General features: G+C 39.1%; 1 protein-coding gene across 1 annotated transcript in view; it reads right to left on the bottom strand.

Annotated features, from left to right (window-relative positions):
- The window catches only part of LOC123758302 (frizzled-10), a 40,144-nt gene that overhangs the window by 7,943 nt on the left and 19,907 nt on the right, over positions 1-12,294 (bottom strand). Inside the window, exons 2-8 of the mRNA XM_045742513.2 lie at positions 9,346-9,480; positions 8,074-8,271; positions 6,265-6,387; positions 5,685-5,839; positions 4,640-4,751; positions 1,383-1,556; positions 336-528 (exon numbers count right to left, since the gene is read on the bottom strand). Of these exons, the coding sequence (XP_045598469.1) occupies positions 336-528; positions 1,383-1,556; positions 4,640-4,751; positions 5,685-5,839; positions 6,265-6,387; positions 8,074-8,271; positions 9,346-9,480 (1,090 nt within the window). The remainder of the gene's footprint in view (positions 1-335; positions 529-1,382; positions 1,557-4,639; positions 4,752-5,684; positions 5,840-6,264; positions 6,388-8,073; positions 8,272-9,345; positions 9,481-12,294) is intronic.

Below are 12,294 nucleotides of genomic sequence, written 5' to 3'. Positions count from 1 at the left end.
CTTCATCCAACAAAGGACCTGAATATAGCACCTGTACATGAAGTGGAGGATGTAGGAAAAATAATGAACTGAAGTTGCAAATAAACAAATTGTGAAAATTGTGAGTATTATCACTAAAGTAATAACATTCTCTTGGGCAAGAGAATGGTATTCTACTATGATTGTACAATATGGATAAACATTAAGGTAGTGAATCATGATAATGCTGCTAATTTATTATGTTATAAGAACTAGCAGGGTAAATTAAAACTACTACCCTGTGTGACTGCATTTGTAATGAATCAGTTGGAGATATGAATGTTTACTGCCAAAAAACTTTAGACATGCTTAATTACCTCCACTAATTTGTGTATTATCCACCTCGTTCTTGATTGCACGGCGGATGCGAAAGAGTGCCACAAAGCCAAATGCAATGAAAAGAGTACCGATGGCCAGAAGGGAAGACAATGGAGCCAATACAAAGCTCATGTGGGCCCACTGGTGTACATTGCCAACATAACACAAACCCACTAGCTCATTTCCATCCACCTGGAAATAATTAGCTATTGAACATTTACTTAACACTTGTTTTAAACATATAAATTTCATTTATAATGGCAAACTATTTTTGTAAGATTTCAGCTCTCAATTTTATTTACTTCCTCCTATTCTTTGTGCTGTACATGTTGAAGGTGTACATATTATGCCACTGATACTCCCACAAGTATTCTAATAACATAAATAACTCAACATAAATTAGTGAATATCCTCATAATCTACTGAACAGATAAACCAGTGTATGGTATCTTTATCACTAATGCTTCAGTCCCCTGGATATTATCAATGGCTGTGACCATAACCAAACTGCCTCTAGTAACTATGCTTCATTTAATATTTTACTATACAACATGCTGTATTACAATATATTTTATTAAAGACACACACATGTTTTTAACATTTATCATAGATAAATGCAACACTGGGAGGAACAGTTGGTACCTGGGAAAGTCCTAGAGCATATTTAAAACTAAATTATATGGTTAATTTTGAGGTTTACATGAAAATAAAAGAATATTTGGTAATAAACAGCCAAAATATGACAAATTTCCAGAACCTAATTGACATTAAGAAAATAGATGGAACATGATGAAGCTAGATATGCAGATGAGCCACAGTGATGATGATGACAGTAAACAAGTGGAATGAACTAGAAAGGGTAATAGTAGAAACTAACGTCACCTAAATTTTAAAACCAAATATGACAAGAAACAAAGAGGTCAGAGGTCGGTGAATTACATGAACGACAGTTGGAAAGGCCAGGCCTAGCGGCTTTAGCTCTACAAACTCTCAGGCAAGAAGTCACACACACTTGTTAAAGAGATTGCTTAATGTTCATCACTCACCTGTTTAAAGGCAAGGATGAGAATTGTGAACACAGCAGGCAGGCCCCAAGCAGCAGTGTGGAAATATGAAGCATAAGCTTGTAGTGCCTCAGATGACCACTTCTTTCCTGCTGACAGGAACCAGGTCAATGTCAGTACCATCCACCAGATACCCGATGCCATCCCAAAATAATACTGAAAGGAAAAATTTAATTAAAATATAAATAATCATAGTGAAAATGCACTTCTATTAATGAGTAATTAATATAGGAGGATGTGATTAAATGATCTAATGCTAGACCTCATGGTGGACTCATTAGTACTAATGTAGCAGTTAGAGAAATGAGTGGAAGCCACGCTGAAGTTTCAAGCTGTGAAAGCTAAGCTGAAGTTCTTTTTAACTAACCCTTAACCAAATGCTTCACTGTTAATGGAAGAACGAGGGAATTACTGTACAATAAAAACAAAGGGATGAGGTAATGGGTGGCAAGTGAAACTTGATGATTCGAGAGGTAAAAGAATACAGTGGTGATGCTTCCCTTGCCTTGTAGAATAAGCAGAAATAAGTATTAGAAGAGGTAAACAAACAGATCTGGTAGCTGTGTAAACAATGAAAGAAGAAAAAAAAAATTAATAATAGAATGTAAACGGTGACTGGCTCCTTGGAATGACTATGAAAGGGAAAATGTTTACCATGGACGAGTAGCGTGTGTAAAGAGACCAAGCTGCAGCTACCGCTGCGACAGACTCACCAGCAGATAGATACCCCTTCCTAACCATCTCTGGCAGTCAAGCAACCACAAAATGAAACTAAATACAAATTTCTGGTTATTAAGATTAACTATCTAATTGTATTTATGGGATGCATATGGAACTAGTAAATGGAAAGAAATTTACATGAATTTACCTGAGGAGCCACCATGTTTTTGTGGCCTTGATGGGAATAAGTAGCCAGATGCAGCTTGTCAAAGGTTGCCCCCCCCCCCCTCTCCCCCACCATTACTCCTGAGGATTTTTTCCAACCAAATTTTGAACTCTCGTCCTGTTTTGGCCAATACAATTGAACAATGAACATTTAGTGTTACTAAAGCTTTGGACCACTTGCAAATTAAAGCTGTTAAATTTTCAGCCTTTCATCTTTCCCAGATGTATTAACGAAGAACACCATCAAATTGTGCCCGAACACCACCCAATACGAGAACCAAATGAGAATTGTATAGTTCATTAAAAAAACTTATTCTCATTATAAAGCAGCTAATTTATTCAGAGCACATAAGAGTTTTCATATACATATACTCTTTACTCTCTTACTGGACATCCCTGTGACAATAACTCAGCTGTCATATTACATCCAGAGGCACCCACAATGACCCATCAGCTGTCAGGTGAAGTGGTTTATTCTTGACTCTTAAAAGTGATTCCAAACCTGAATGTTGTATACGATTTATCTCTTTACTAAACTTCCCATGCTGCAGCTGTAAATTGGTGATCACCACCTACCTGTGTATAAACTCACAGAGATCGATGTCCACAGCTGACAGAAGGTTAGTTAGTTTAGTTCATTTATTATCTACCCCCATACCTATCTTACTGGCAGTAGTGGAAATGATTAGAGGCACATAATGGACTCAGAAACTCGATCCCAAAATTCATTTACCTAAGCAAGTTACAGTCTTGATAAAGGAGTTAAACAGTTTAAAGAATTATTATATCAACAATGGGTTTGAGAACAAGCATAAGAACAGTCTCTGAACTTTGCAACTTGTGTATGAGGTGAGCTAGTTTCATTTATAATTTGGCTTACTTATCGTGCACACCACCCGCTACCATCAACCAGTGGGTGGTGGTAGGTAGGTTACAGTCACCCGCATTTGCTACCTACAGTTAGCAAACTGGGCATATTTGGCTCAAATTTCTGGTAGTCGATAATTTTGGATAAAATATTTACATATTTCTTGAACATTTGTTATAAAGCTGTCTCTAAATTTGTGTATCTTTTCACACCCCATCATATACTGGCAGAGGGTGTGTGAATAGTTTTGTTGACAGTTTATATTTGGAAAAGGACAATACCAACAGGTAATGCAAATTCTTAAAGATACTTATAACTGTGTCTAAACCAAGCAGTAGTAAAATCTAGGAGTCTAGTGATTTTTTTTTTTTTGGATGATCCACAGATGTGTGGCTCTTCTTCAAATGACAGTAAGATGAGTAAGATGGGGATAGAAGGAAGAGCTAAATCTTTAGATAAGAGTTTTGACAAGCAGGTAAAAGCCTAACAGATGCTTACCGAGCAGTTGCAGGACTCGGAACAAAGAGACTACATTTGTACCTACAGTAGTTTAATTTGTTATCACTATAGGGTATGTTTATCATACTTCAATGTCCATACAATACATTTTAATACTCCATGATTTTTATCTCTAGTTTTAGTCAATGGCTAGTTTAATTCTGCAGTTAACATATGGTTAGCACACACATTAACAAAATAACATCAGCTACTTGTGCAAGACTAGTAAATAACGATGGTTTTCATGAACCTAACAAAGGAGTTCTTCAGAACCATATACATGGAATATGTTAGCACTATTCATTTATAGTGACCTACCTCTTTATTTTGATGATTGCTAAATGAATTATTATTTGTACAGTATTTAGTAGAGTCAAAACTCTCGCAGGTGATGTCTATAAATAAAGTTTACTATCTTTCTCTTTCTCTTTCTGTACATCAATGTACATCAATAATATATAAAGAAATTAGCACATGTACAAGATTTACATCAGGAAATGAGAGATTACATAAGAACACTACACTACACACAGAAATCACAATTGCGTAATGCATCAAATGAACAAATCCACAAGGGCCGTGACGAGGATTCAAATCTGCGTCCGAGAGCATCCCAGACACTGCCTTAATCGACTGAGCTACGACATGGTCAAAAGGAGTTGAAACGAAGTTCTACTGAACTTACTGGATCCTGCAGCCTCTCCGAGGCACAAACCATGGTTTTACACAACTCCCCCCCATGCACTCGAGCTATGTCAATAGGCCGTTCTCCCTCTTCGCCCTTACTTCATTACACAGACGCAGGTTCGAATCCTCGTCACGAACGTCACGAATTCTCGTCACGGCCCTTGTGGATTTGTTCATTACATAAGAAGCTAAGCCTAGATATTGCAGAAATCCATGTGTTTGTGACTATGCATCATCAGTAGGGAGCCACTTTTACCTTGGAACAATTCGTAAAGTAATGCACAAGCTATTAGGAGCTGACCTGCAGAATAAAGGTGATGATGCATCCTGATGACTGTAGACCCTCCACAGCGAGGTGCGACACCCCATTCTGTGACACCTCGCACGAAAGCACCTCAACTGGCACCACCAACCTGAGGCATGGAAAGTCTTAAAGGTTCGTTGATCATTTAACCCTTGCACTGCTCACCTATTTTCGGCAAAAACGTCTTGGTGCAATTGTCAAGGACATATTTTTGTTATTTTTACAAATGTTCAGGTAAATTTAATGTCAAAATGTTTCCAAAGTCAACTATTTCCATTTCAAAACACAAATAGTAATCAAAACATTAAAAAACATTAAAATATAGCCAAATTAAAAAACAAAAAGCACAACTCTCTGAGCGCCTAAAGGCGCTTTGCGCAGTGCAGTGGTTAAACAACACTAATGAAATGAACTTCACGAGAGACGTACTGTACAATATTTTATAACTTGCCAATAAAAATTACTTGCCAATCTAAATTTGCCACTGGAAATTTAGACCTATTAAAAATTAATTTGCACAAATCCTATGCCATGCCACAGTTTACAACTTACTGACGGCTAAATGAAGCTAATAGTGAATACCCTTGTGTAGGATTGGCAAAAAAATTTGGAATTTCAGCTGGAAATTCACAGCACCAGTTACCCAACTTCCTTTAAAATATGCATTTGAAAGAACATAATCACAATTAGTTTTAAGCTTTAAGCTTTAGTCTAAGTGTTTTTCCCACATCTTGCCCAAAACACTGTGTGTATTAGTGGCTTTGGGCATAGTATGTACTAGCTCTTTCTAGAAATCCAACATTCTGTTTGTAACTCATCTTGAATGTATACATTTTTACCTGAATAAACATATTTTTTTTTTAATATAGAATAAATTTTGTTTATTATAATGAGTTATGTCAACTTGGTATATAAACTGATACCTTCACTATTATTCACCTAAGTTCTGGGAATATAAAAAACAATTTAATCATCTGCTGAGCAGGATAGGGTCCATTTGATGGAATTCAAGTGAAAAAGGCTAGACAATGTGAAGACTCACCTGGATAGGTAGGCAAGGCAGTACAGGAGATAGCAGAGTGACAAGCATATGATGGGTCTCTCTGGGTAGCGAAACCTGGCCGGTTCCAGCCAAAAGGTCAAGACAGTAAAGAGTGTCGAGACAAAGCACAGTCCTGCCCACACCAGCATCCACACCTGCAGAAGTGGTAGTTACAGTAGTAGATATAGTAACAGAAATAATTATAAATAGTACTGTACATAAAAACTTTTGTTGCCGCTAAATGGCACCACCAACATGTATATAACTATACAGTACTGCAATTGCAATAGATTGTGAAGAGAATCCCAGTAGCTGATTTTACAGGTACAGTATGACATTTTTAAATTGTTCCTTTACTTCTCATAATTTGAATATACACTACTGTACTTAGTCCTTGCAATCTTGATAATTTACTTACTACTGTATCTTAAGTTCTCAAACTTCTGTACTTTGTTTAAGGTTTCTAGTGCTTGAATTTTCATCCAGGTTCTGCTGAACCCTGGAGTGAGAGTATGTGTTGGTGTGTACACTATGTGCATATACTGTACAATACATAAAGCACAACTAGGCGAGTACATACCTCTGCAAAATGTTTATCAGCTCTGCGGAAGAGAACATCTTGGCCACATTTGGGTGCACACATTCCACCGCCCTTGCTATCCACCCAAATCTGCCGAGGGGGACAAGCCACCTTAGGAGGGTCCTGCAACAAAAAAACTGCATTGAATGTAATGAAATACCGATTCCTGGGAGACTTCCAGCGGCTTCCTAAAGCTATTGGGGCTCCCCCAGAAAATACATTTAATTCAAAGGTGTGACTACAATGAGGTATAATAGGTGCTTTTGTATCAATGAATGACAAAATAAGCTGCAAAGGATTCAGACAATGTGTGGTGATCTATAACATCAAGTGGTAAACTAATGGTGAATATTAAAGTGATTAAATAGTCTTTGCCCATCATTAAGCATCACTTATATATTGTATATTTGTTGTAATCCTTAAACATTGTCACATATACTAAATGAGAAGTAAGCTAACATTAAGTGTTTACCCCATTATACTTATATAATAATAATTTAGATACAAAATTTTTAAGTTTTTCCCAAAATGCTTTGCATAGTTGTGGCTTCATTTTTTTGTGTGTAACCCCTGTACCTACAGTTGTCCCATCATTTTCTGTTCTTTGTATGCACATTCTTATGAATAAAATTATTATAATCATCATCATCATAATGATACTAGATGAGGCACCCGAGATGATTTGAGTTTTATGGTTGACCTGGGCACAGCCTAGGTCAACCAGAATCTTCATTCTGTCCTTTCTGAAAGGTGGATGTAGTCCATGTATAATGGCATTAGCTTTCATGTAACCTATGAATAATATTATTTCCCTGATGTGTAATCTGTGATAATTAATTATATTATTATTATAATAATTGGTATAACAATAATTGTTATATTTAATAATTATCACTCTGCCTTCTGCTTGGTCTTGAAGGAGGCCGGCCTCGGGTGAAAGGGGACTGTGACGATCTCTGTCTGGAACTCGTAGGTGCGGAACTGGGACGTCCACCTCGTGGGGCTCGTGAGACCCAGGCTCTGCCTTTCTGGGGTGGTTCTTCTCTGGCCCCGAACACGGTGGTCTCTGAGTTTGGAGTCCCTGTGCCTTTCTTCACCAACTTCGAGATCAACCCCAGAGCTCTCAGTTCCTGCGACGGCGCTGGAACCAATCGTATTGGCGTTTGCCTTTCCATTGGAGACTTTTGGCACTGTGGAGAGGGGGGGGACCTGCTGCATGGGTAACAGCTTCTCCATATCAACCTACCCTGGCTTTGCACCCTGGAGAGGTCACTCCAGACTGACAACCAGAGCACAACTCCATAGTCTCCTGAGACTGATGGATGCCTAAACTACTAAACTGTGTATAATGGCATCATCTTCCACATAATCCTAGCTACATACAATACCATTACCCTCTTGCATAATCCTGTGCACAATACCATTACTATCTCGCATAATCTTATACACAATACCATTACTTTCTCACATAATCCTGTGCACAATACCATTACCCTGGTAGATAAAATTCCCCCTCAATTATGTCTTCTTGTTGGTTAGTGGCTGACTTCCCAACAAGTACTGAATTAATACTGTACTGGCAAATAATGAAAGATGTAGCTGATAATATCTTATTAGTGTTCCAAATTTAAGGTGACCTCTTTGCTTATCAATAAGAATACAAATGCAATTACGCATATAACAAATATTAAGTACATTATAAAGTTTTTAGTTTTTTGTGTGTATTTAAAGTTTTCAAAAGTATTTAAAATCAATATAAAAACAAAATGTAAATTGTCAACCAAGAAGAACTTGAGAAACAAAACTTACATGTGGTGTAGGAGGCATGCTCATAGTGGGGAGTGTTCGGGAGGGTCCCATATGGTCCCGAGGTAGGGAGGAAGCTGTTACGTTAGGTGGTTCCATACAGAGGCCATTATCTTCAGGAGTGGGTAGTCGAGAGCAGTCCAGAACAGCTGGCCATGAAAAATTGAATTTTTGCAGCACTGGTAGACAGTTCTGCTTTACCTGTATGGTAAACAGTGAAGATAATGAGGTTCTTTTTTCCTTACTCTAAACCCATGCAATCCTTTAAAGTAGAAAATCAATATCAGCTGTATTAAGTGAATATTCACAGAGCTGCAGAATATGGTACAACAGTTTGTATGACTCATGGCCATCGCAAATTACAAATATTACTAACTTAATGCGTTGACATAGTGCTGTAGGCAAGTAGCACATTAAGGGTTAATGTATTATTGTCAAGAGCTGTGTGTGCCTGCTCACACAGCTCATACATATGAGCAGAAACATGTAGTCTATGTATAATGGCATCAACTTCCATGTAATCTATGAATAATGGCATTACCCTGATGTGTAATCTATGTATAATGGCATCATCTTCCATTTAATCCTAGTTTCATACAATATCATTACCCTCTCACATAATCTTGTGCACAATACCATTACCCTCTCACATAATCCTGTGCAGAATACCATTACCCTCTCTTATAATCCTATGCACAATACCATTACCCTCTCACATAATCCTGTGCAGAATACCAATACCCTCTCTTATAATCCTATGCACAATACCATTACCCTCTCACATAATCCTATGCACAATACCATTACCCTCTCTTGCAATCTTAAGTATAATATTACCCTTGTCATATAATCCATGTACAATGACATTATTCTGCCACATAAATAACTTACAAGGAAATGTCATTATTCTACCACATAAATAACTTACAAGGACATTAGCCTGCCCTGTGTACACACTGGACCAATAGTGGAGCAGGCCGGCGTGGTATCTCAGAATGTTTGGTAATACGTTTATTGTTTGTGATGTGTGTCTATGTATGTATTAACACGATGTACTGAACGGGGTGAGAATAGCTTGCGCTACCTCATCCCTTTGTGTGTATTTTACCTCAATAAACTTATTTCAGAATGTTCGGTAATATGTTTATTGCTTGTGATGTGTGTCTATGTAAAACGGGGTGAGAATAGCTTGAGCTACCTCATCCCTTTGTGTGTATTTTACCTCAATAAACTTATTTCAATTTCAATTTTAGGCGGGCGTGCGTGTGGACCCACCTGGAGACAGATGGACCTGCAGGAGGGGACGGGGGTGCCCACCACAGGGGAACACATGGGGGCGTACAGCGAACACAGGAAGAACCGCAGGTGTCGACTACACCCGATGTCCACCAGTGGCATGTACTCGTGGACCTGAAATGCAACAATTCAATTCAGTTTCTGTATTATGCACCCCATTCCCATCCCGGTGGGTGGGCGGTGGTGTAAAGGGTTACAGAGGAACATAATCGGTTCAGGAATTGGACTACTAGACGTATTATGAGACAGTTGTGACCTGTGGTACTAAAGTGCCTTATCCTACCCTACCAGAGGCAGTTTGGTATCTTCTTTTGATAATTGCTTACTTACCCTGCCAGAGGACCCACGGGCAGAAAACGGGATATTATGTCAATTTCGCGAGCCGCTGCCATTTTTCTAGTACGACAGTTTTTGGCCTTGGGTAAAGTATACGTTATTAAAATGCGACGTTCTGTTAGATGGGCGGGGTTGAATATCCACGTTTTCTATGCGAAGGTTGGTTTGGGTTGGTGGGTGGCTTGGGTTCGTGCGTTTTGGTACCTCTTTATTTTCTACGTTGTGGCAAATCATGAGAACGGACAGTTCAAACGGTGCTAAGGATTACTCTACCTTGTGGCATTACCGGCAGCATCTGTACACAGATGTATGGAGTTTCCACCTCAGGATTCATAGTGGAATTCACGGAATGCGTTCATTGTGCGAAACTTTGATAATCTTGCCATCATTGTTGATAATAATGGAACAAGCTGCCTATCGTGGAATGGGAAGGGATATTCTCTTAAGATTCACTCACACATTAGGCTATATACCTGGACATGTTAGATGATTTGTAGTCTCCGTGGTGTAGTGGTAAGACACTCGCCTGGCGTTCCGCGAGCGCTATGTTATGGGTTCGTATCCTGGCCGGGGAGGATTTACTGGGCGCAATTCCTTAACTGTAGCCTCTGTTTAACGCAACAGTAAAATGTGTACTTGGATGAAAAAACGATTCTTCGCGGCAGGGGATCGTATTCCAGGGACCATAGGATCAAGGACTTGCCCGAAACGCTACGCGTACTAGTGGCTGTACAAGAATGTAACAACTCTTGTATATATCTCAAAAAAAAAAAAAAAAAAAAAAAAAAAAAAAATACAAGACTTTAAGTGACAAATGTTGGTACAACCTAACCGGACACCTTCCAGTCATAGCCACCTTTAACATACCTCACAAACAAAGAGAGAGAACTATCAGGGGAAAGCACCAATTAGACTATATAGCGCTTGGAAGGGGTTTAGATAAGGATTTTGGGATGGGACAGCGGGGGGGGGGGGGGGGGTTACCTGGTTGATGGGGTTCTGGGAGTTGTTCTACTCCCCAAGCCCGGCCCGAGGCCAGGCTTGACTTGTGAGAGTTTGGGGGATCGTGCCCAACCACTTGGACGGTCGGGGATTGAACGCACACCTGCACAAAAGGAGGCCGTCGTTCTACCGTCCAGCCCAAGTGGCTGGGTCACCTGACAAGCAAGTTACCGGGCCTTTTACCATATGTAATCTTTTCACAAGTTCAACACTACAACAATCCTATGCACAGGAAAAGTTAAATTAAATTTGATGTTACCGCAGCTGTCAGCGATACGTACTCATCTTGCACATAAAACGTGCTCACTGTATTATTAAAAATGTGTAAAGAAACAAAAAAATGGAGCTATAATCCACCCACTAACATGGTCCCAAATTGTTGCCAATATGTCATTCAGGGTCTACTCTCCTTACGGTGGTTATCTTGAGGTTATCTTGAGATTATTTCGGGGCTTAGCATCCCCGCGGCCCGGTCCTCGACCAGGGCCTCCTTTTTGTTACATACAACAACATGAAGCACATAGAGGTGTCTAGAGACGAAGTGGAAAAAATGCAAGGAGCTAAGTAAGAACAAAGCCGTTGGTCCAGATGGAGTTTCACCATGGGTTCTGAGAGAATGTGCACCTGAGCTCGGCATTCCATTTCAACTGATTTTTCAGGCATCCCTGTTTACAGGAGTTGTAGCTGATGTGTGGAAAAAGGCTAACATAGTTCCAATCTACAACAGTGGAAGCAGGGAAGACCTCCTTAATTATAGACCTGTATCATTGACAAGTGTAATAGTCAAAATATTGGAAAAAATAATTAAAACTATATGGGTAGAACACCTGGAGAAAAACGATATAATATCAGACAGACAGTATGGTTTTCGATCTGGAAGATCCTGTGTAACGAACTTACTCAGTTTTTATGATCGAGACACATAGATTTTACAGGAAAGAGATGGTTGGGTTGACTGCATCTATCTGGACCTAAAAAAGGCTTTCGACAGAGTTCCCCTAAGAGGTTGTTCTGGAAACTGGAACATATTGGAGGGGTGACAGGTAAGCTTCTAACATGGATGAAAAATTTCCTAACTGACAGAAAAATGAGGGCAGTGATCAGAGGCAAGGTATCGGACTGGAGAAATGTCACAAGTGGAGTACCACAGGGTTCAGTTCTTGCACCAGTGATGTTCATTGTCTTCATAAACGATCTACCAGTGGGAATATAGAATTATATGAACATGTTTGCTGATGATGCTAAGATAATAGAGAAGATAAGAAACCTAGATGATTGTCATGCTCTTCAAGAAGACCTGGACAAAATAAGTATATGGAGCAACACTTGGCAAATGGAATTTAATGTTAATAAATGCCATGTTATGGAATGTGGAATAGGAGAACATAGACCCCCCACACAACCTATAAATTATGTGAGAAATCTTTAAAGAATTCTGATAAAGAAAGAGATCTAGGGGTGGTTCTAGATAGAAAACTGTCACTTGAGAACCACATTACAAACGTTGTGCGAGGAACCTATGCCACGCTTTCTAACTTTAGAATTGCTTTTAAATACATGGATGGAGAAAGGGAGCCGGTCGGCCGAGCA

The sequence above is a fragment of the Procambarus clarkii genome, chromosome 11 (genome assembly GCF_040958095.1).
Source record: "Procambarus clarkii isolate CNS0578487 chromosome 11, FALCON_Pclarkii_2.0, whole genome shotgun sequence".
In the NCBI taxonomy this organism is placed as follows: domain Eukaryota; kingdom Metazoa; phylum Arthropoda; class Malacostraca; order Decapoda; family Cambaridae; genus Procambarus; species Procambarus clarkii.
The sequence above is the reverse complement of the archived record's forward strand: the minus strand, read 5'-3'. Positions and strand labels throughout refer to the sequence as shown.